The sequence below is a fragment of the Crocuta crocuta genome, unplaced genomic scaffold, assembly GCF_008692635.1.
Source record: "Crocuta crocuta isolate KB4526 unplaced genomic scaffold, BGI_CrCroc_1.0 scaffold279, whole genome shotgun sequence".
Lineage (NCBI taxonomy): Eukaryota > Metazoa > Chordata > Mammalia > Carnivora > Hyaenidae > Crocuta > Crocuta crocuta.
Window position 1 is genome coordinate 6,111,177 of NW_027551570.1, and position 25,425 is coordinate 6,136,601.

General features: G+C 46.0%; 1 protein-coding gene and 1 pseudogene across 4 annotated transcripts in view; one reads left to right on the forward strand and one right to left on the reverse strand.

Moving 5' to 3' along the window:
* Window positions 1-4,212: 4,212 nt before the first annotated feature.
* Window positions 4,213-25,425, forward strand: part of COLQ (collagen like tail subunit of asymmetric acetylcholinesterase) — a 76,726-nt gene continuing 55,513 nt past the window's right edge. For all 4 annotated transcript variants that reach the window (XR_013331799.1, XM_077750921.1, XM_077750919.1 and 1 more), the window contains exon 1: window positions 4,213-4,359. Coding sequence is in view for 3 of the 4 variants with exons in the window: in XM_077750921.1 (XP_077607047.1) it covers window positions 4,254-4,359 (106 nt within the window). In the remaining variant the exon portion in view is untranslated. The remainder of the gene's footprint in view (window positions 4,360-25,425) is intronic.
* LOC144220625 (U4 spliceosomal RNA) lies at window positions 19,392-19,514 on the reverse strand (annotated as a pseudogene).

Sequence of the window (25,425 nt, forward strand, 5' to 3'; positions counted from 1 at the left end):
GGGCGGAGAGGATCTGAGGCAGGTCTTCTGCTGACAGCAGAGAGCTCAATGCAGGGCTCGAACTCACTGACCATGAGATTATAACCTGAGCCAAAGTCAGACGCTTAACCGACTGAGCCACCCAGGTGCCCATTTTGGTTTGTCTGTTCAATTTAACATTGTTTTTCAAAAAGCAGAAGTTTAAATTTTTGATGAAGTTCAATTTAACATTTTTCTTAAATGATTGGGGTTTTTTTTTGTGTCCTACTTAAAAAACTTTTTCATAGAAGCAGAGAGTCGAATGGTGATTACCACGGGTTGAGGAAATGGGGGAAATGGAGAGATATTGGTCAGAGGGTACAAAGTTTTAGTTATAGAGGATGAATAATAACAGCATTGTGACTATAGTTATTAATACTGTTTTGGTAATATACTGTTGTGGAATATATAATATTCTGTTGTGGAAATTTTCTAAGAGAGTAGTTTTTAAGTGTGTTCAACTAGAAAAAAGGTAACTATATGAGTTGACAGATATGTTCATTAGTTTGACTGCAGTAATTTCACAAAATATATGTGTATCAAAACATGCTGTATATCTTAAATATATGCATTTTTATTTAAGAAAAAATTTTAAAAATTTTAAAAATTTATTTCTTAGGAGAGAGAGAGAGAGAGAGACAGCATGAGCAGGGGAGGGTCAGAGAGAGAGGGAGTCACAGACTGAAACAGGCTCTAGGCTCTGAGCTGGCAGTCAGCACAGAGACCGACGCGGGGCTTGAACACGTGAACCGCGAGATCATGACCTAAGCGAAAGTCGGACGCTTAACCGACTAAGCCACCCAGGCGCCCCAAGAAAAAATTTTAATTTGAAAAGAGAAATCTTTGTCTAGTCCAAGGTTTTCTTTTGCTTCCCTCTAGAAGTTTAATGATTTTCTGTCTTACATTTAGGTCTGTGATCCATTTTGAGCTCATTTTTATGTATGGGGTAAAGTAAGAGTTAAAAATAATTTTTGTTTGTTTTGCAAATGGAAGGCTGATTTTTCCAGCAATATTTGTTGCAAAGACTATTTTATTCTTTGTATGACTATATAATGTTTCACTGAAGAGAGGTCCTATGATTGATTCAATCAATCTCATATTCATGAAAAGTTAGGCTGTTTCAGATCTGAGGCTGTAACGAACATCCTTGCACCTCAACCACTGGGCAGCTGAATGAGTATTTCTGTGGAATTTCTGGATCAAACGACATGTGTATGTTATGTGTTGATGAATACCATCAGATCGCGTGTCTGTATACCATACATTCCCACTTACAAGGCCTGCGAGAGAAAGCTCTAGCCTTGACTGGCTTTATTGGTGTAAGCCTTTCACAAATCTCAAATAATTTCCTTCTAGGTAATTTAATAGCCTGTGTTACTAGATTTTGAAAGATCGAGAGCCTTTCCAAGAGAGTTTGGAGAAAGATAACTTCTCAGTCAGTTAGGGCAACCCTGTAAGAAATAGACTCCTAAAATACATAGTACATGGGAAATGGAAATTCACAAAGAGCGGTTTCATAACTAATGGGGCTTATAAATACCTGTGTGCCGGGCCTCCCCAAAGGGTAGAGGTGACTCGCCCCCCAGTGGCCTGAATGTGTATATGCAGCCTCTCCAATGCAGGCCCTAATTCTGTGTGGCTGTCTGTCCACATTCCCAATCACCTTTCTCCCCATACTTACCAAAGCCCTTTCTTATACCAGGCCTGGGCCAGTCAGCTGCTGTATGTGCAAAGGCACAATCAGTGTGGCTGGAGCATAAAATTATGCCATTTTTCCTACTTTCTTTTCTTTACATCCTATTGTGGTGTGATTTGATCAAATTAACTGGCATTGTTGAGGATTAGGTGGCAAGGACTGTCCTGGGTTACACAGAGCTATGGGACAGTCCTCTATCTCAGAGACATTAACACAAGTTAAATAGCAACACAGAGTGGTTTAGAAGCAACTCAAAAATAATAGTAGCAGGTGTTGTAGGCAGGACATATTGACACTCTCTGTTGCCAACTGCAGAGTCAGTGGTGAGATCTGTGTGCTGAGAGAAGGAAGAAATCACTGTTGCTTCACAGAAGGGACCTGAGCCAGATTCTGGCACCAGGTTACTCAAGAGTTATCTTCCTCCCAGGTAGCACTTTCTCCAAGCCACCAACAGCCCACTGCTGGGACTGTAGGTTTCAAAAGTTAACAAGAACAAGCCTGAGAATTTCCTACTGCAGTTTAGCCAACAATCACAGATTCTTCTGTTAAATAGTTTGGGAATAGCTGAACTATTTAAACCCCTTTTTAAACCATCCTATGAAAAATTTTAAAGTCTATTTATTTTGAGAGAGGGAGAGAGAGCAAGCACAAGTGGGGGAGGGACAGAGAGAGAGAAAGGGAGGGAGAGAGAGAACCCCAAGCAGTCTCTACGCCACCAGCACAGAGCCCAGTGTGGGGCTTGAACTCACAAACTTTAAGATCATGACCTGAGCCAGAATTGGACACTTAACGGACTGAGCCACCCAGGCACCCCTGTCCTTTTAATTTTGAATATAACCCAAGTATATTCTTCAAGCTTTCAAAAGATTTTCTTATAAGCCCCGTATCAGTTACCTATTACTACATAATAAATCATCCTAAAACAAGTGGCCTAAAACAGTAGCCATTTTATATGCTCATGAATCTGTATTCTGGGGTGGGTTCATTTGGGCCCTTCTTCAGCTGTGACTGCCATCGTCATCTGGAGACCATGTGGTCTGGCTTCCCTCGCATGGCTACGGCCTCGTGAGCTGGCTGCTTCCCCCTCCCTGCTGCTGTCTGATGGTCCAGGCTCTCTCATGTGGCAGCTTTATGTGGCAGCTTCTAAGAAATGGTAAAATCAGAGCTGCCAAACCTGTTAAGGCCTCAGTCTGGAAATGGCCCTGTGTTGCTTCTGCCATACTGTACCAGTCAAAGCCAATGACAATGCCAGCCTGATTGAATGGGAGAGGAAATAGACTCCAGCTCTTGCTGGGGAGAGTGGCTCACGCACACAGGGACGAGATGGATGTTCAGTGGTCATCATCGCACCCCATCCGCCACTGCTCCCTGGGTTTCGTTTTTGCTGTCTCCATACACAGAGTTTAACTCACCCATGATGTGTCCCATGTTACCTCACTGAACCTTTCCAGCACACCTTTAAAGGGAACGCTGCCTCCATTTTATGATGAGAATACTGAGGCTCAGAGACCTCAAACATCTGTCTGCTGTCACAGCAGAGCTGGGAGTCTGGGGCAAGAGCCGGAGCGTCTCCCTACACTTTGTCTCCTCCAGAGATGGGGAAAGGTGCTCTTCCCCAAGGATGCCCACCCCAGAGGCCAGGAGCCTCCAAACCACCCCCGAACAAACTCCCACAAAGCACCAGGAGTACATCACATCCATTAAAGCAAACTGGACAACTCTGTAGATTATTATTTTAATAATCTAAGGATCTCTGTAACAGCCTTCATAAACCCATAAGAGGTACTCCTTTAAGGATGCAGTGCTTTTTACTTGAAGTTTGTCCAGCCAAAGATCAAGTCATTGATGCTATTTCTCCAAGTGTAATTTGATAACGGTTCACTTTCTGTTTTTTCCCATATTTTGCTATGGATGAGATAAAAGGTTGCTGCTTCTGGAGGGAGAATAAACACTTTCTCCTGGAGAAAGCTGTTTGGGAAAATCTACTTCCCCCATTCTATTGGATGATTAAAGAAAAATAATCCAAGGTCAACTTTACATTTGTCGCGGGTAAAAATGTCACAGGCTGACAGAAGAGAGATCTGTGTCTGCGGAAATTCAGTGATTCTGTGGTGCTGGGAGACACCTCCGTTCTGAGCAGGTAGCTGCTGGGGGATCCTTAGGGATCTGTCTGCCTTTGAGGACTGCGTCTAGTGAAGGTGTGAGACTCAACTGCCTTTTCATCGCCTCTTCAGTAGCCACTCACCTCAGTCTCCAAAACAGAAGTTCTGACATAGTATTTTAATGTGGGCATTTGATCCAGTGCTTGAGATAAATATAACCCTGTGTAGTACGGAGAAGGTTTAATGGGAAATGGTTGGCATTCTTTCTTGGTAAAGGCATGGGGAAAGGAGAGGGAGACAGGAGAGAGAGGGAGAGGGAGAGGGGGAGGGGGGAGAGAGAGGCACAAACAGCAGTGAGGAAGACAAAGGCAGAGATAAGCAAGGCTTCCCGAGCAGCCTTGCCTAGAGAACTTGACACTTGCCAGACCCCAGCCAGCATGGTTGTCCTGAATCCAATGACTTTGGGAATTTATCTGCAGCTTTTCTTCCGCCTTATCGGGTCTCAGCCTACTTTCATCAACAGCGTCCTCCCAATTTCAGCAGGTAAATGATGACCACACTTTCCTCTCTTCCATCCGTTGGGGGCAGGGTGAGGGGGATGGAAGATCGTTTTTGCAGCGTGTCCTGATATTTTCCCCATTCTGCTCCCGGTGGAGGGAGGCTGGAGGGAGACAGCCATCCCAGCAGCTTCCTGTCACCCGAGCTGTCTCAGAAGTTCCCTCTGTCCTTGTTCCAAATGGCCCCCACTCAGCTGCTTAAAGTCAGAGACCCTTTTAAAAATGGTTTCTGCCTCTCCCACGTCTCCCCCATTTGCTGCATGATTTCACTGTGGGAATTGTGGGGAGCTTGAAAGAGACACGGAGGAGACCACGTGAGGGAGAAGTGAGTCCCAGACATTTCTATGGACACGTCCCCAGCCCCTTCTGAAGGCAGCTTGACTCAAGGCGGGTGTTGTGGAGCAAATACGCCTCCGCTAAGCTCCGGCAGCCAGGGCTGTCTCCCCAGGGGAGAGGGGAGTCCAGTGATTCCCCCGTGGGCAGGGGCCCTTGCAGCCTCAGGATTGGGTCTCCCCTTTCTCCAGCCCTGTCTGCTTTCCTGTTGAGCCTTCTTCCCATGGTGAGACTTCTGCCCAAACAGGGCAGCTGGAGGTTCTGGGAGATGGGAGATTTCTGAGGAGATGTGGAGGGTTCCAGAGTGACCCTGGCCTGGCCTGGAGTGGACTGTGTCTGTCAGAGGTAGGGCTGGCTGATTTGGGGAAGGGGGCTTTTTAAGCTGGCCTGCCAAACTTCTCTGAGGGTGCCAGGCACCAGCTTGCCCTTGTCCTGTCTGACCCAGAGCAGGGGAAGTATTGTGTTACTGGCATGGCCTATTTAAACCTTTCTGAGGAAACTCAAATGTTTCCGGAGGGCTTGGGGGAGGCAGGCAGATCCCGGTTTTGCTGCCTGTCCCATTACAGCCCCCCTCAATTCACCTCAGCCGCCCTGCGCGTCCCCCCTCTCCCCCAGCAAAGGTGGTGTCAGTCACGCCCTCTAACTTGAATCTCATAAATAACTTTCACGCAGGCAGACATTTCATTCTCACTGCCTTTGCTGACAACACAGGCACTCAGAAAGGACATGTCTGGGAATCCAGTCCCCAGCCTGTCTCTATTCATAAAATCAGTTCAGCAACGTGTTGTGCTGCCAGGGCTGCCAGCACTTGCGGGCCCTGAGGGAAGGGCTCAGAGAAGGGCACAGGGTGATTATGAAAATGTGAGGAGCTGAAGGAGGGGGCTGGGGGACTTGTGGAGAATATCAGGCGGTGAGGGGTGGGGAGGGTAGGAAAGGTGGTTGGTTGTGTCACCGCGCCTGTGTGACAGTATGCCCCCACAAATTCCAGTTGAGAGCACCACACTTCTTCTGGGGGCTGGTGGCTCATCGTTCTTCTATTTAAGCAGGGACGCTGGATAGTTAATTCGATCTAATTCAGTGGGTTCTTAACCTTATTTGGGCAGCAGAGACCTTTGAGAATCTGCTGATGGCTCTGGACTTCAGGAAACTCCATCTTCTGGTTCTATCCCTGCCTCTGGTGGGCTCTGACTTCTGGAGACCGTCGGCATTAGACTGTAAGCATCATGTGGGCAGGGACTGTCTTGTATATTATCACTGTTTCTCCAGGGTCAGAGCAGTGCCTGGCACATGGCAGGTGCACAAGAAATATTTGATGAACAAGTGAATGAATGGAGGAATAATAGCTTTTCTCATCTATAGATTGGGGCTTGCTTGCCTTCATACTATATCACTTAATTTATTTTATTTTATTTTATTTTTTTTACAAATAGTTTATTGTCAAATTAGTTTCCACATAACACTCAGTGCTCATCCCTACAAGTGCCCTCCTCCATGCCCATCCCTCCTCCCCCCAACATCCATCAGTCCTCAGTTTTTGTCAGTATTCAAGAGTCTCTCATGGTTTGCCTCTCTCCCTTTCCCCCACCATTTCTCCCTTTCTTCTCCCCCTTGTTCCTCCGTCAAGTTCCTCCTAATCCTCCTATACGACTATATCACTTAATTTAGATAGAGCCAAATGGCTATGAGGTTCTGAAAGCTAGAGACAAAAGAACCTGTGATTTTTTTTTTTTTTTTTTTTAACTCCTTGACCTAAAGAGACTACTGGTGCAGCGGAGACATCTCTTAGGACGTTGTATGGATTGTTGCAGTCAGGGTCACAGCAGGAGAAAGAAGGACTTCAGATGGTTCAGATGAAGATTTGAAAGAAGGGACCACTTTCAGAGGTGTGGGTGGGGTTAAGGGGACCAACAAGGAAAGTAGAGGAATTAGTAATTCAGGGACTCTTTACCACCCTTCTGCTTGAAAAGGCAAGATGAAGAGGGGCACTTGGGTGGCTCAGTCAGTCGAGCATCCAACTTTAGCTCAGGTCATGATTTCATGGTTTATGAGTTCAAGCCTCACATTGGGCTCTCTGTTGTCAGCCTGTCAGTGCAGAGCCTGCTTCAGAACCTCTGTCCCCCTTTCTCTGCCCACTTCCGACTTCCCCTCTTGCACTGTCCCCAAAATCAATAAATATTGAAAAAGAGAGAGAGAGAAGAGAGAGAGAGAAAGAAAAGAAAGAAAGAAAGAAAGAAAGAAAGAAAGAAAGAAAGAAAGAAAGAAAGAAAGAAAGAAAGAAAGAGAAAGAAAGAGAAAGAAAAAGCGAGAGATAAAAATGGGGAAATTGATTTCAAGATGATTTGGAACCTTGGAGGAGGAGCCATTGAGCAGGAGCTATGACCACAGAGAGACCCAAAGCAGGTAGAAAGTAGAAAAGAAATACCCCAACTGCCCTCTCCTCCAGTCTAGCTATTTCTTTCTTTTTTTAAAAAATTTTTAATGTTTATTTATTTTTAAAGGAAAGAGAGACAGAGTGTGAGTGGGGGGAGGGACAGAGAGAGAGGGAGACAGAGAATCTGAAGCAGGCTTCAGGCTCTGTGCTGTCAACACAGAGACCCATGCGAGACTCAAACCCATGAACTGTGAGATCATGACCTGAGTTGAAGTGAGACGCTTAACTGCTTGAGCCACCCTTGGCAGTGCCTCTTGGCAGTGCCTTCCATTGGCCAAACCCAGCCCCAAGCTAGGGGGCAGGGGAGCCTCTGGATACAGTCTATGCCAACTAGCTTCTGGGGTACAGAGTGAGAGGGTGGGGTGGGAATGTAGAATAGCTAGCCCACACATCCACTGGCACTTCCTGATGAATTTCTAAATTTTTTTCATGTTTATATATTTTAAAGAGAGAGAGAGAAGGAGAGAGAAAGAATGAGTGGGAGAGGAGCAGAGAGAGAGGGAGACACAGAATCTGAAGCAGACTCCAGGTTCTGAGCTGTGAGCAAGGAGCCTAACATGGGGCTCAAACACACAAACCGTGAGATCGTGACCTGAGCTTAAGTCAGATGCTCAACTAACTGAGCCACCCAGGCACCCTTGCCTGATGAATTTCTAAATCCAGATCTTCTGGTTTTAGAATATGGTCCTTAGACGTTTGGTAAAAGAATGGAGGGGGCGACCTGGGTAGCTCTTGAACTCAGGGTTGTTAAGTTCAAGCCCAGTGCTGGGCTCCATGCTGGGTGTGAAGCCTACTTAAAAAACAAACAACCAACCAAGCAATGGGAGTAGACCTAGGGAGAATCACTAAGGTAACCATTTAATAGAGCAAAAAATATCTGCTTTCACCTGTAAACTCTCTTGGCCTTGTTCCCATATTTAGTAGCCATGGCTTCTTCAAACACAGTTCAGAAGTAAACTTATGCCCTGAAAATGGAAACAGCTCTTTGACAGAGGACAACGTTAATCCTTTGAAAATATTTCCAATCATTTGGTGTAAAATATTCTGTATTCAGAATCTTATAGATTCTTTTCTGAAGAAGACCAACCCTATGCTCATAAGAACAAGGGCCACCCACCATACCTTAGTGAGCGCCCACTGTGTGCCTGGCAGTAGGCTAAGTAGTACAGAGGACACAGAGACAAGTCGGACACTGCCTCTGGGGGAATTTGTGAACATCTGCTGTTGAAACACAGACAGCATGTGATAAATGACCCAGTGAGGGTGTGATGGAGAAAGAGCTCTTACAGGCCTGGAGGGCAGTACTTTTCCTCCAGAGCTGAGCCAGCCCTTCACTGTCTCCAGGAAGGACTGTATCCCCACAACTCCAGACACAGCACCAACTATCTAGACCAGAGAGAGGCTCATTGCTTGGCAAACTCCACTGCCAGGTCCCAGAGGAGAACCACAGAAGGGAGCAAAAAGCCTCCAAGAGGCCAGAATTGATGATAGAACGCTAAAGCACATGCATTTGATACACAGAAAATTAGTTCTGGCTCTTCCTCCAAGTCTATTCATTGTTACTTTGGATACCATTCTGGCAGGCTTAGATAGTAGGTTTCTGGAAGAGTTTTTAATTAGGTGTGGCCCATTAGGTTGGGGAGGGCGAGTTCATGCTTACACTGGACACCATGACAACAACAAAAAAAGACAGCTGACAAAAGTGATTACAAGAAAAATGACCAATAAGCAGGGAATAGTTCTGAGATCAAAAAGAATAGCAGACCAGAATTATTTTGGAATTATTTCTAGAACCCCTGTTCTTGTAAGTAACCACTGACTTATAGCTCATTAACTGTTTTTCACTATTAGAAGCATGAGTGGCCCAGTGAAGACTGAAGTGTGTACACTTAAGAAGGCAGATAAGTGTCAGATACGTTTTAGAAAGATTTCCCTTGAACATGGACTTAAACTTTTAAGTCTCAGGTCCTATACCTTTGGTATCTTGTGTTAACTATTGCTGAGTAATAAAGCATCCTAATACTCAGTGGCTTACATAACAATCATCTATCACTAAAGTTCATGTGTTTGTGGGCCAACTAAGGTCAGCAGATCTAGCCTGGGTTTGGCAAGCCCTGGCTGGGCTCACTGTGGGTCTGTGGATTGACTCAGCTCCAGTATCCATTCACAGATATAGCTCAGTGGTTGTACAATTTCTAGAATGTGGTGGCACAGACCCAAGAACAATATTTATAGAAGGGCAGACTTTCCACAGACTTCGATTTATGTAATTCTCCTAGCACCTCTGGGATGGGTGTGGCATGACTCCCAGTTTTCAGCTGAGGAGATGAAGGTTCAGAGAGGTTAAGTGACTTTCTCAAGATCACATAGCTGGTATAAAATAAGAGAGCTGGAGGTTGGAATCCCATCCTCTGACTGTAAGTCCAGGGCTTTTACTAACGTAAATCAATGTCCATGGACAAGTCGTGATGATACCTTTTATTTTATTATTATTATTTTTTTACAAATAGTTTATTGTCAAGTTGGTTTCCATATAACACCCAGTGCTCATCCCCTCNAATACCCTTTAAAAGTCCTGCAGACTACCTCCTAACCTCCAGAAACTCTCCCCTAGATTCTTTATTCTCCATTGCCTCCTACCTTCTCCTCACGTATCAATGCCTAAAGCTCTTAGCAAAAGATTGAAGATTACTTTATACTGAAGTGTGTAGGGCCTACCAGGTACTACTTTATTCTCTCCTTTGAAGATATTTCCATTTATTTATTTATTTATAAATTCTACTTAGTTAACATAATAGTGCAATATTGGTTTCAGGAGTAGAATTCAGTGATTCATCACTTACATATAATACCTAGTGCTCCTCACAAGTACCCTCCTTAATGCCCATCACTCATCTAGCCCATGACCCCACCTACCTCCCTCCATCAACCCTGTTTGTTCTCTACCTTTAAGAGTCTCTTAAGAATTTGTTTCCCTCTTTCTTTTATCCCCCTTCCATATGTTCACCTGGTTTGCTTCTTAAATTCCACGTATGAGTGAAATCATGATATTTGTCATTCTCTGACTGATTTATTTTGCTTAGCATAATACATTTTAGTTCCATCCACATTCTTGCAAATGGCAAGATTTCATTCTTTTTTGATGGCTAACTAATATTCCATTGTGTGTATATACCACATCTTCTTTACCCATCCTGTCAGTCCATGGACCTTTGGGCTCTCCCCATAGTTTGGCTATTGTTGATAAAAAAAGGTATTTGCATTTCAATGGGGATTTAAACTAAAGAATGATCTAGTAATATAAACTTCAACCAGGGTGTTTGGGATAGGGAGGTGAGACCTTCTTTTTTTTTTTTTTTTTAAATAGTTTATTGCCAAGTTGGTTTCCATATAACACGCAGTGCTCATCCCAACAAGTGCCCTCCTCCATGCCCAGGGTAGGTGAGACCTTCTGGACTGAGGGGAATACTACTTCACAGACATTCTCTTCAGATACTGTGAGCCAACCTACCCTATGCCTTTTCCAATATAGGATTTCCCAGGTAGGTGGGACTCCCACACCAGATGGTGAGAAGACCCAAATTCAGTCCTGTAGAATGAGATCATGTGGAAAGAAGTGAATACTGTCTAGGCGCCAGAATCTTCTGTTGGCTACTGGGGTATGACCCAGAGCCCGGGTTCTGTGGCCTTGAAGACCTGCTGTCCAGCTCTGCCCTGCCCTGCCTGGAAGCCAGCCAGGTCACCACTTGGGAACCATTCATGTTCTTGGCAGTAGATTATGGGCCATTTATTTGTGTCTGATGGTGATCAGCTATTGTTTAATGTTCCATAATGCACTTCCTAGCTATCTCCTCTGATTTAGCTTTTCATATTTCCTCTGGATAATGCAATCAGAGAGGGCTCTTAAATTAAAGGGCTCTCCATGGGTCCCAGCCTCCCTTTTCACCTCATCCCAAGCCTCTGAATAAAGCAGTGGACTCAGCTGCAGCTCAGATACAGAGAGAGCTGGGTGTGAGATGGAAGGCTTTCCCTTCTGATACCCAGGGCTGTGCCCCCGCATCACCATCCACCTCACTCATGCCTGCTCTCCCCAGATTCACAAGCACCACTGCCACAACCACATAACCGCAGCATAGCTCCAGAATGAATAGAAAGCCCCTCTGGCTTCAGTGAGTCACCAAATAAGCTGGCGTCCCATCATCCTGAAATGTAGTTCGCGTTGTAAGTACTCACTTGTATTACTCTTATAATTGGTACTAGTTATCCCCAAACCTCCCATTTTGCAAAGTGTTTTCACAGCTGTGTCTCTTTGCCCTTCACAGTAGTCCCTACTGTGAGGGGCTTTCAGTGTGAATCCTGACCTAGTTGGCTATTAGCTGTGTGTTGGGGGAAGGTCACTTCACTGCAGTAAGCTTCAAATTCCTCACCTGCAAAATGGGTGTATAAAGTTCTCTCTCCCAGAATTACTCTTAAGTATTCATACAACACACACTTAATAAGTGCCAACCATGTACCGGGAACTGGATGCAGCAGGCAAACAAGCCTGTTCCACCCGCAAGGAGCCCTGTATCACCCTGAAGAGCCCCTGGCCCGGCTGGCCTGCTGGTTCTAAGAGGTGGGTGAAAGACACCTGCAGCAGGGATGGAGCGCACACAGCAGCTGCCCAAGGATGGAGTCCAGTCTTCATGTGTAGCCGTGTTCAGGCTTCATGTTGTAGTCCTTTTAAAAAAGAAAAATATTTCAGGGCCTTGGTCGCTAACATTTAAAATAGTGGTTTAACATTTAAAAAAGATGCTTCTGATGTTTCTTTAAAATAAAAAAAAAATCTCTTGACAAATGGGACAACCTGGCAGTGCTGACCCACAAGACATATTCTGATACGACAAGGACTGTTTGGAATGCAGTGGCTGGTGGCTGCTCAGTGCCAATGCCTGGGACCCCCGCTGCACCCTCTTGTCCTATGCCTGGTCCCCTTATTGTGTTTGCCTATCTAGGCCCATCTGGGCACGTGACTTTTTGGCCTCTGGGTCCAGAAGTAATGCTGGCTTGGACTCTGCCTCTTCCTCCTTTATTTTTTTATGTAAAAAAATTGTTTTTTAATGTTTATTTTTGAAAGGCAGAGTGTGAGTTTGGGAGGGGCAGAGAGTGAGGGAGACACAGAATCCGAAGCAGGCTCCAGGCTCTGAGCTGTCAGCACAGAGCCCAGTGCGGGGCTTGAACTCACGAACCATGAGATCACGACCTGAGCTGAAGTTGGACGCTTAACCGACTGAGCCACCCAGGTGTCCCTGCCTTCTCTTCTACCTTTAGAAGTCTCGGGGCACTTTTCCTGAATTCCTAAGCTCTGCAGAGTTCAGTTTGAAAGTTAACATTCTAGATCAGCAATTCTCAAACTATAGTGCTGGTTCTCAGCCCTGGCTAGACATAAGAATCACTGGGATGTTTTATGGAAGCCCAGTGACCAGGCTGACCAAACCAAGTAAATCACGCTCTGGGGCATGTGACCAGGCATTGATAGTGTTTAAAGCTCTCTGGGTGTTCTGATGGCTGACCCGGCTTAGCCACCGAACTGTAACCAGCATCAGCATCACCTGGAGGGCTTGGAAAACCACAGCCGGCTGGGCCGCAGCTCTGAACTTTCTGAGTCCGTAGATCTGGGGTGGGGCCCAAGAGTTTGCATTTCAGTAAGATCTCAGGTGCTGCTGATGCTCTGGTCCAGGGACCACACTTGGAGAACCACTGCTCAAGTTTACCTCTGAGCCACTGTATTAGTCTCCTGTGGCCACTGGAACAAATCACCCCAAATGTAGTGCCTTAAAACAACACACATTTATTCGCATAGTTCTGGAGGTCAGACACCAAAATTAGTTTCACTTGGTGGAAATCAAGGTGTTGGCAAGGCCCTGCTTTCTCCATAGACTCCGGCAAAATGTGTCCTTGCCTTTTCTAGTTCTAAGCTACATGCATTGCAATCTTTGTTTAGTGGCCCCTTTCTCCACCTTCAAAGCCAGTAGCATAGCATCCTAAGTGGTCATATTGCCGCCGCCTTCTCTGTCAAGGTTTCTGCCTCTCTCAAAAGGACACGTGTGATTGCATTTAAGGTCCACCGAGTTGATCTCCCCATCCTAAACTTCTTAATTGAGTCACATCTGCAAAATTCCTTTTTACACATAAAGTAATATTGAAGGTTCTAGGGACCAGTCTGGACCTCTTTGGAAGCTGTTATCCAGGGGCGCCTGGGTGGCTCAGTCGGTTAAGCGTCCGACTTCAGCTCAGGTCATGATCTCACAGTTCGTGGGTTCGAGCCCTGCGTCAGGCTATGTGCTGACAGCTCGCTCAGAGCCTGGAGCCTGCTTCAGATTCTGTGTCTCCCTCCCTCTCTGACCCTCCCCTGCTTATGCTGTCTCTATCTCTCTCTCAAAAATAAATGAAATATTTAAAAAAAAAAAGCTGTTATCCAGTCTACTATAGCCACCTTTCCACTGGGTAAAGCATCCCGTGAGGCTTCTTTAAATGGCATCAGAATCAAAGGCACCAGCATATACACTGGTCTTCGTTTGGGTTCTTTCTGAGGGCAGATCCCGACACAGGATTTGTGTGTCCGTAGTTTATGTAGGAGGGGTGGGGCAGTAGGGGACCTGAGACAGGGAAGGCAACACGGAGGGAGATTGTGAACAATTGCTGTTGGGGTTCAGTTCTATGGGGGAGAACAGGAGGGCAGGGAGACAGAAGACTTGGGTATTTACCCACCAACCCCTGTGGACATGCTTGCCCTCCCACATATTTCATGGCTGGAGGAGCCCTCTGGCACAGTCACAGGTGTTTGTGGTAGGAGCTAGAAGTCCGCAGGGCCTGATGGGTGCTGTGACCTTTGGGCAGGGAAGCAGCTGTGTCCACTGTCGATCCTTTAAAAGAGCTGTACTTATACAGCTACCTTGCATTGAGCGCTTTCCCTCTGCTAGCCTCTTTACATATGTAACTTCTAATCGTGCAACATTTCCATGAGCCACTAGTACCCCCCATTTTACCAAGCAGGAAACTGACATTCAGGAAGGAGTAGTCACTTATCTGAGGTCACACAGTGCCAGGGCCAAAATTCCAAATCAGAACTTTCTGACTCTCAAAACATTGTAGAGGCAGAATAGTGATTAGGGGTAGGGCTTCTGGTGCCTTACTGCCAGGATTCAAACCTTGTGTTTTCTTTAGCTTTGTGATATTGGGCAAGCAAATTGCCTCTTGGTGCCTCAGTTTCCCCATCTACAAAATGGGGCTAAAAGGAGGGTTTAATTCACAGAGGGGTTGTGAAGATTAAGTGGGCTAATTAAGATATAGTGGCTGGTGTATAAGGTGTCATTATTTCTGTCATTATTTCCAGGACCTCACAGTGTGCGTACACATGCCAAGAGGTCACGATTTCCCCTCCCTATGATGCACTTGTGTTAAAAGGCAAAAGTTACAAATACAACCCACACGATAACTTTTTTTTTTTGCTTAGAATATCCAGTGAACTAAGGCAAAAAGAGGGGCTCAGTCAGCTATTACCCATTTTGCATTTGTGAACTAGCCCCTAAAGCAGGAACATGTTGACCAGGGGAAAAAGGCTCTTCTCGTGACGACCGGCTTCCCCAGATAGCTTTAAAAATACACCTGGCCTGATTCCATCTCACAGCCCAGGAGCATTTAGCTCCATTCAAGCCCACACTTAGGTCTCCACAGCAACCAACATAAGCACAAGCGTGAGGCGTGTGTCGGGATCTGGCAACAGCTGACGGAGAGGCCTCGTGGCTGCTGAGGGCTTTGCACCACAAGCCAGCTGGGGGCTGAAAAAAGAGAGGAACGCAGAGGAAGAAACGTGAGCGTGAGTTGGACAGTCTCCTTCCCTCCCAGGCCTCCCCACTGCTTCCCCCACTCATCCCGCCCTGCTGCTCACCGGGCCTTCTGGGTATCTTTCTGAGGAGTCCGGAGAAAGCTTTCTTGCTGCAGCTGGTAGTTCTCTCCGGGGACTCGTGCTCTAGGAGGGACCGTCCAGGGGTCTCAGGCCTAGCATGGGGCTCCTCAGGGTTCCAGGTGGGTGGGGGATGGAGTGACGACGGCCGTCCTACCCGTCTATCTGGGGCTCTCTGTGGTAGAGACTGTGACTGGGGGTTTGTCCAAGGGCTTGAACTTGTCCCCTATAGGAAGTTGCTGTGGGGTGGGCCATTATCATTGAAAGTTGAAACTGGGCTGTGCTTTTGTGCCCAAAAGGAACCGGTTCTGCTTCCGAGAGCGTCTATACTGGGGTGGACCTCACAGAGTAGCCCCCAGAAGGCTTCCAAAGTCTCTGTGGGCCTTCAGAAACCAAACCCTGAACCACTGAGATTAGTGTTCAGCTTCAGCATCTGGTGGGTGGGGTGGGGCACTCCAAGCAAGAACAACAGCCCTTTTCCCCTCCCAGCCCACCTTGCTGTGTCAGCAAGGTCATGGTAGGGAAAGTTAACCGCGGAAAAAAAGAATGTCCTCTGTCCGGGGAGCACGAGGGCCTGAGGGAGCAGTATTGTTCTGGGTGGCACTCGCCTTCTCTCTCCATGTCTGCCCATAGAAAGTGAGGCGTGGACAGCCGAGATGGCTGTCTAGACACTTTGGGCCCTGGAAATGCTTTCCCCAAAGTATCTGAGGTAAATGGGGGTTTTTAAATTTCCTTCAGTTACCAGAGTCCACTGCTCTGGCCTGTGCTTTCTCTGCTGGGAAGCCCTGAAAGAATGTACCTTCCTGACCTGCTTAGAGCTGGCTGCCATAGTGATTGCTGCTAAGGTTCTCTTGTTGGTGTCCAACTGGAAGGTGGCGCTGGCACATCTGGTCACATTCGCCTGTTTGGTGATGTTCTTAGGGAGGTATTGTAGCACAGGGCTAAGGCACTGAGATAGAATTCAAGAAACCTGGGTTATTTTGCTGAACCTACTGCTAACTCCTAGGACACATGTGTGGTATTGGACAAGCTATTTGCTCTCTGTGAGACTGTTTCCTCATCACAAAATGAAGGGAAGGACCAGATTTTAAAGCTGTAGACTTTCTCTGACTTTGTGGCTAACAAGTCGCTCGCTAATTTATGTAATTAGCATCTACACAATAAAGAGGTCTTGGCATGTGTTTCTCTTGTGAGCACTGGCACCTGAGAACCCATGGTATGCACATAAAGGGCATGGAGTTCATATTCATACAGTCCTGGCCTTGAGTGACCTCTTTGTGACTCACTAGCTGAATGATCTTGACTAAATGGTCTCGGTTTAATATCTCAACACCTCAGTTTCCCCCTCTGTAAAATGGGGATGATAAGAGTACCTATCTCGTTAGATAGCAGTGAGGGTCAAATGATCTAATAGGTACAGAGCTTTGCACCTGGAACATAGTGACGCTCAGTTACTGGTTGCAACAATTATTCCAAATGGTGTTAGGACAGCTGGACTCCAGGCCACTTGCCCCCTCCTGGGATGCCTCATTTCTACTGTGACCCCATCTTCTCTTGTTGAGACCAGAGAGATTTGCTCATTGTGCTGAAGAGTCCATTTCAGAATTCCAAGTTCCTGTCTAAGCCAGAGCAGGGGCCATCTCAGTGCAAGGGTTTTGGAACTGAAGTCTGCACTCCAGGAGACCTTGAATGTCAGAGCCAGTTTTGCTCACCTGGCAAAGGAGAATGCAGTGGAAAGTAATTTGAGGGGCTACTGTGAGGATCCAAGGAGAAAGCATAGGCGTCCTAGCTCTAAGCTGGCCAAGTATGTACTTAGGTGCTGTTGTGCCTTGAGGGAAACATGCTTGCTAGACATGGGGAGCATAGGCTCACACCTAAGGGCAGTGTCTTAGCATACTGCATCCTCAGCAGAAAGCCTTGCCGATGGGCACCGTCCTCCCTCCCCAGACAGAGGTGAGCTTTCTGGTACCCTGGCAGGGCTCTGCAGTCCCGAGAGTGTCTGCCCTCTGGAAATTGTGCAATCCTGTGTGGAACATAGCTGGTAAGACAAGCCATTTCCTGTATCCAATTCACCCCTGTCAGGAGAAGGGAACTGTGGAATGACAGCCTTGCCCCCTTCAAAATGGACAGTGGGTGCCAAGTCACCAGGCCTGCCAGTGTGGGCTCTCCCAGGCAGTAAGAGGAAGATTATCATGAAATTTTCAGGTATGCCAGCAAATGGTGGTTGATTTGACAAGATGCTCAGTTTTCTGACCAAATACTTATCTGCCACCACTTTGCATTTTGTTCAACTTTATTTTTCTAAATGGGGCAATAAAATCCACTTGAATTGATTCAAATTCTGTGTATTATTATTAGCATGTTTAAAGCTGTCTCCATCTCTAAATTAATTATGACAATTACTTGAGATATAATTTTAAAAAATTTTAACATTATTTTTGAGAGTGAGAATGAGAGAGAGAGAGAGAAAATGCAAGCGGGGGAGGGGCAGAGAGAGGGAGACACAGAATCCAAAGCAGGCTGCAGACTGAGCTGTCAGCACAGAGCCTGATGTGGGGTGCCGGGAGCCACACCGGCCTCTCTGGATGGCAGTCACAGCAAGGAAATGGCAGTGTTTGCACAGCTCCTGCCATGAGAGACGAAAACTGGTTATCTCTTTCTGCTACTATTGGCTCATGTTGGAAATGAGGCTACTGGTATTGACCAGGCCTCACAATATTCCAAATCAGACCGATATTCCACACACAGATACCTCATAAGGAAAAGCATATTCCTGCCTTTTCAAAAGAGATTCTAGATGAAAGCACTGTGGATGATTGTCAAAAGGCTCTTCCTATGGGCCTTGCAGATCAAAGACAATTGAGCCTGGCCCCGAGACAAAGAGCCTAATTTAGAGTTAAGGAATAGATAAGGGCAGAGCTTAAGTTCATACTTACACCTTTTCTAACTGGTGATGTATGGCAGTCCCTTCCCTAAGGCCTACTTTCCGCAAACACCTTCCATTACACTGGCGGCTGGGATGACGATAGGTAAGAGTAGCTAAAACATAACCCCAAAACAAAGACAGACACATTTAGGGCCTCCATGGTGTTTACGCATTCAGCATCAAGTCAAAAAAGTTTCCATAAACAACTTATTAACCAGCTCAAAAACATTCATCCTCTTGTGAGCCAGACAGAATGACACCTAGCCTATATATACAACTTAAGCTATGTCCTAATCCTAGCATTATTAACTTAGAACAAATATGTATGTTATCCTGTTTTTCACTAAGAACATCCTGTTATTTCCTTAGTTGTAAGATTTACTCAACCTCCCTATGATTGGGGTAATTCTGCAAGAATATTTCTGAAAAATTTGTTCATGTATACTTTTCAAAGTATCCTATCACAAAGAGCTTCCCACTGTAAAAATTCCTTTTTCTGCTCTCATGTTGTCATTGAACCTTTAAATAAAGACACCAAAACTGACAGGACGGAGATGGCTGCCTGGTGATCAGAAAGAATCTTGGGGCTCTCTCACTCTCTCGCCAACACCGTCCATCCTTCAGGGACCCCTGGACCTGCCGGAGCCAGCCTCCGGCAGTGGGGCTCGAACCCACAAGCTGCGAGATCATGACCTGAGCCAAAGTCGGATGCTTAACTGACTGAGCTACCCAGGTGCCCTGAGATATATAATTTTTAATACACTTCCCATCAACATAATGACCAACATGGCACCTCCTACTATGTGCTGGACTGTTATATTGAAGAAGATTCGTAAGACTAACCCTAGGAGCCCATAGTCTATTTGTGACTCTGAAATAACACAAATGAGAGGTGCCTGAGTGGCTCAGTCAGTTAGGTGTCCAACTCTTGATTTCATCTCAGACCATTATCTCCTAGTCTTGAGATCGAGCCCTGTGTCAGGCTCTGCACTGACCGAGAGGAGCCAACTTGGGATTTTGTCTCTCCTCTCTCACTGTCCCTTCCCTGCTCACATGCACGTGCTCTCTCTCAAAATGAATTTTTATTTAAATAAAATGTTTATAATAAATAAGCATTTAAATAAAATAACACAAATGAAATATCTAATGAGCGAAGTAGATCTCCCGGGGGTGTCTCGGGCTGCACAAGTAACTGGAATTTGTGCGAGAGCCAAGCAACTAAGACAAGGAGACAACTGATCTAGGTTCAAGTCATGACTCTGTCCCTTACCTGGACACTTCTGTGAGCCTCAGTTTACTTATCCATCATAGGGAGAAAATATTAATAACCATTAAGATTGTTGCAGGCTAGTGCTTAGTACATAGTAAGTGTTCAGTGCCTGTTACTGAGTATTTTCATAGTTGATTTTTCAGGCTACATAAAGAATGTTTAGAGTAGTTTAAAATCAGCAATAATCGCGCCTCGGATAAACCTCATTGGCTGTGATACTGCCACTGCGCAAAGCTAAGAATGTTTAGAGTAGTTTAAAGAATGTTTTCATTTTTTGCTTCAGGTAAAATGTCTTCCAAATGAAGGAATATTCTGCAGCCATAGAAAGGAATGTAGATATGTTTTATGTAGTTATAGAGAATAAGCTCTTAGAAATGCTGTGAAGAAACCAAGATGGAGTAGCCTAGGTATAGTTACGTATTCAAGGAACCCTTTGAGAAAGAGGGGGGATCTTTTTTACCAATTTGTCTGCTTTTGTATGCATAGAATATTCCTGAAAGAGAGACAAGGCTAAAGGTGCATGAGAGGTTCGGAAGCAATTTGTGGGCACATGGTTTTTTTTTTGTTTGGTTTGGTTTGTTTTTTTTTGCTATCCAACACAATTAGCCTTTTGATAAAGGAAGGAGCTTAGAAACTTGCCTCAACTAGGGCATTCACCAAAATGTACTCCCAACTGGAGTAAAGATTAAATATAACAATAAGACTGTGGCTGTATTGGTGAATGCTTCTATGCCATTGGAGGCGAAAAGGCCCTTATGGCATAAAATTAAAATCAGAAGCCATAAAGAATAAGTTATTTTTTATATACACTCATAACAATTAAAATGATTCATTAAAACATCGTGAAATGATGATTTAGTGTGATGATTTATCACACTAAATGAGTGATAATAAATAATTGGAACTGCTACCGAAGCAGGAAAGTTTTCATGTATGTTCATTTGTACTTTTGGAATTCTCAATCCCATGAATGTATTACCGATTCTAAACAATTACAATTCCAGTTATGCAAACAAAACAGAGCCGCTCATCTGGAGCACATGGGATGGGATTTTTCTGTCTTTAAAAGTCTGTTTAAAGCAATGGGAATTGGGATCTCAAAATGGTAGAGTCACACGGTTATAGTGCTGCAGAAAAGCCTAAGCCTCATCTTTCCAACTTGTTTCATTGAGAAGCTCTGTTGCTCAGTTGAGTCCAAAGGGGTCAGCCTAAGGCCCCCCACTTTCTGGAATCGAGGGATTTGAGTGATTCAGTGAGACCAGTAGGTAGAAATGCTTGTGCTTGGGGGACCCAGGGGATGCCCAGCGACCATGCTTCCCTCCTCCCCACCTGCTATGGACCCTCGGACAACAAATACTGGAGGCAGTGGGGACAGGGATGGGTGGGGTGCTCCAGGAGAAGGGTTAAGTGAGCTATGTGGCTTTGAATCACAAGTGTCAATAGAGCTACAATGTCACCATGGAAAACCAAAGGTGTGGAAACAGTGGCTAGACACACAGGGTCTTTCCACTCCGTCCCAGTTGTCAGTGGGTGTTGGAAATAACCAACTGGTTGGGCCAATGTAGCTGGGGGGTTTATCTCTGACCTATTGCCAGATCTCCTGAATAACTCTACAAACTTGGCCTTCCCTGTCGAACCGTAGCAGAAGATTTAATAGTGCTCCTTGCCTTATGCTGGACACTGTAATCAAATTCAGAGCCAAGGCGCAGCCAGTCTTGGGGAGGTGTCTTGATGTTCCCTTGGCTCCTAATAACATTGTCTCCTTCTTCCTTTCTGTTTACCACATGCCATTTTGTCAAATTAGAACTTTAACTAAAAAAAAAACAAAAAACAAAAAACAGATGCCTTCCTTTAGATAAGGTCAAAAAATTCCTGTGGGGATAAAGGGGGATGGGTTGTCTCCTTGAATCTATGCACAAAGGAGTCACTTTGATATATGACTTACTATAAAATAGCAAATATGAGAGGATTTTCTTTCATCCACCTAAGACAGACCTCCCTCCTTGATAGATCCTTATTAGCAGGGGAGGGGGCAGATGAGAACATGTGCTTCAGGGGGATTCAGTTCCCCGCTCAAGTTCTCATAATAAATGGCTGCAGGATTCTCCAGGCAACGCTGGTGCCCTAACTTTGACCCACCCCCAATCCTAACCCTTGTGGAGGTATCTTCTTGTTCTGTCTCCTGTTTAAATTTTTTATATTTTATCCTTTTTTATTACAAAGAAGTTCAAACATTCAAATGAGTGGAAAAAACTATCCAGGAAACACCAGTATGCCTACAGTTATCGGCTGAATTGTGTACCCCACCCTCAACTTCATATGTTGAAGCCCTAATGCCCAGCATGACAGAATGTGACTACACTTGGTGACAGGGCCTTTAAAAGAGGCAATTAAGGTTAAATGAGGCCATAAGGATGGACCCTAATCCAATCTGACTAGTGGCCTTATAAGAACAGGAAACTTGGACACACAGAGACACCAAGGGATGCTCAAACAGGGGAAAGGCCATGTGAGGACACAGCTAGAAGAAGGTAGCCATCTGCAAGCCAAGGAGAGAGGCTTCCAAAGGAACCAAACCTTCCAACACCTTAATCTTGGACTTCTAGCTTCCAGAACTGTGAAAATAAATTTCTGTTGTTTAAGCCATCCTGGTACTTTGTGATGGCAGCCTGGGCAAACAGATACACCCACCAAATAGATTATGCAATCATTATCATTTTTGCTGTGTTTACTCTATCACATATCCCTTTGTCCATCTGTCTTTTTCTTTGGATGGATTTCAAAATGAGTTGTAGATTCATTGCCCCTGTTTTTTGTTAAGTTTCTTTATTTTGAGAGAAAGAGAGAGCGTATACTTACAAGTGAGGGAGTGGCAGAGAGAGAGCAAATCCCAAGCAGGCTCCTCTCTGTTAGCACAAAGCCTGACTTGGGGCTCAATCTCATAAACCATGAGATCATGACCTGAGCTGAAATCAAGAGTCAGACGCAACTGACTGAGCCACCCAGATGCCCCTCATTGCCTACTTTGAAGAGTAAACTATTCAACAGAAAAGGTTGATGTTTGATTGAAGCCCATTCACACTCTAATTGAACCCTCACTGTGACCATGATAGGGAGCATCTAGGATTGTCTATTCATGTGAGTTTTCAGCCCAGGAGACTGAGGCCCAAAGATGAGTGATTGTAAGGTCTTATTAGAAAGGCATGGAACTGGATGTTGTAAACTTCTCTAACCCCAGATGGCTGAAATGACAACTGCCATTTTTTTCTGAGCTTCCCTGCTCATTCTTTCTGGCAGGTTGGTAGTCAAGGAGAGAGGTCACCACGCTGCTCTGGTAACCAAATCTCCGGAAGTGTCCAGTGTCAGACATCTGGCCTCAGTCCTGGCCTATTACCTACTGGCTGCGTATGACCATGGATGCATCCCTAAGTCTCTGAGCCTTGTCTAACAATGAGGATGATGATACTAACACAAGGTGTATTAGTATCAGAGGATACTGACTGCTCACAGACTCATTCCTATTGATGGTGCCTCATTACCTGATTAGGGTAACGCTCTCTGCTGTAATAAACAGGCACTAATGTTTTAATGGCTGCATCTGATCAAATTTTATTTTATGCTCACCTAATAGTCCAGTGTTCCTGGCTGGGGGCAGCTCCCGTCCACACTGGCGTTCAGGGATGCGGGCCCCTCTGTAGCTCCACCATCCCCTGAGGTCTGAGTGCTCGGCACCCAGGCAGAGCCACTGGCAAGCATAGTCCCAGGTGTCCAGCTGTTCACAGTGCAGGGGGCTGGGAAGCGCAGTCACTTCTCAGGGACAGCTCTGGCCTCTGGAAGGAGGAGCACACATCTACGGGGAGTACTAGCCTTCTGGGCACAGCATCAGCTCTGAGAAGGTCGTGGATGTAAAGTCAGTGGCTGGGAGTGAAGAGTGGAGTGCTGGCCAGGGAAGGGCCAGGTCAGAGGGAAGCCACCCTGTCCTCCCAGGAGAGCAGTGAGAACAGCAGGATGGTGGGAGGCGGCAGCGTGGAGAGCCATCCCTCCAGGGCGGGGTAAATTGGCCATCAGGAGGGCACCTTCCCACAAGGCTGTGTGCATGATCCCGTCTGAACTCTGACCCCAATTTTGTGCTATCTGTGTGGCCTGGACCAAGTGATGGCTTCTCTGTAAAATGAGGATAGTCATGCCGTGAGGATTGAATGCAACGAGGTGCAGAAAGTGCTGAACTCAGTGTTGCCCTTATTTCACAGGGAGGATTTTGCCCAACAAGGGTCTGCAAGCATGCAGCACAGGTGCCACTCCTCCTCTCATCAGGGAGGCCAATACTGGTACGTTGTGACCCTTTTTCCTCAGAGTCCTTCTTAACACAGCGTCCCGGGAAAGCTGTACCAAACACTTCTCTAGCAGACGGGATGAAACCTCCAGAGGCTAGACCTTGGGCGTATTCATCTCTGCATCCATGTAGCATAGCAAGGAGTCAGCAATAGTTAGTGTTTAGTAAATGAAGTAGAATCTGTTGTAGGCCTCTCTTGGAGGGGGTGTTTAAGAAGGAATTATTCTAACTCTTACTGAAATGGTAAGGACGATTCTGTTCAAGACTGTTGCCCTAGGTGCAAACCTATCTCCACCGGGGAAAGAGAATGGGCTCAATTCTGAATGTGGCAGGAACAAGTGGGGATTTAGAGCCAAGGAGCTGATTGGGGGAGGCAGTCAGTGGATGGAAAATTATTAAGAGGAAACATCAGGGGTTGGGGGATTCTTGCTAAATCCATTTAACAGAATTCTTGCCAAAGGCAGGCCCGGGTGCTAAGATGTCAAGGGTAAGGCAAATGAGGAACTTGGTCAGATATCAAGGGTAGTCAGATATCAAGAGTGGAGATTCACTCTAAATTGACTTTGCTGGATTCTTGCTAAAACTGAACTCTGTAAGGGCAGACACAGAAGCCCAAGTTCAAGGCCATGTTGGACCAAATCAAAGTTTGGTCAAGCAGAGAGTCTCTGCCAGTGGGAAGGCAGATCCCATATCATCCAATCCACTTCTCTGCCCATGCAGGTTTGGGGATGGGACAGCAGACTTGAAGTACCCTGGAGCTGGTGGGCCCCTAGGCTGTGACTTTAAACATGCAGGTATTTTTGTCTCACACTGGGAACTCTAGGTCCTTGGGGAGGGTGCTCGGTTATCCAGGCCTCAGGGTCTCTCTGTGCAGCAAGGGTGGGAGCCATAGGAGGGGAAGATGCAAAAAGGACTCCCCTCTGGCCCAGATGCTCAGGGAACAGGCCTGCATGTGGCAGCAGGGGGACAGGAGCTTCTGGAACAGTGCCCAGGGAGGCGGCATTCCAGAAGTGGACTTCTGGCCCGGTTGATAAATACCAGAGCTGTAATTAAGACAAAATACTGTGAATATGACACCTGCTGACAGCTGCAGGAAGGCCCCGGAAACTTTCATTATGAATTAGATTCTGCAGGCCACTCTGCTGTGGTGAGCTGGTACATCAGCCAAGCAACTTGAGGGAGCTCAGCAGGCCGGCTGCCTCAAGGGCAGGGGATGGCTCACAGGGGCTAAGGGGAAAGGGGGATCTTCCATCCATTTCCAAGGTCCTCATGAAGGACCACGTATATCTCAGAAATCATAGCCCCTGGTAGAAGCCAGAGCTGGAAAGGGCTTAGCGTTCATCTGGTCCAATGCTCCCATTTTACATTTGGGAAAACTAAGGCCCAGAGGGGAAGTGATTGTCCAAGGTCACACAGCAAGTTTCTGGCTGCACCAGGGCTAGAGACCAGCCTGGTCCTAATTCCAGACTGGCACACTCAGCTGCAGGGCAGTTATCAGTAATCGAACTCACATCTAGGCATCTGACTTAAGGAGATTCAGCCCAGAGTGCTTGGAGAGACAGAGACAAAGTCAGAGATAGGGAGATGTAGAGACAGAATGAGACAGAGAAGAGAGCTGCAGGAGGAAAGCAGCATGGAAAAGAGACAAAAGAGACGTTCATGAGCCTGAGTCATTAGGTTCAAACTAGAGATTCGAACACCAGCAGGGTGGGGCAGGCCTAACATCCATCTAGGTCAGTCTCCTTTGTTGTTACAGTAGTCAAAGTACAGCTGAGTAATTGACATACGTAAACCTTTGTAGAGACAGTTTGATG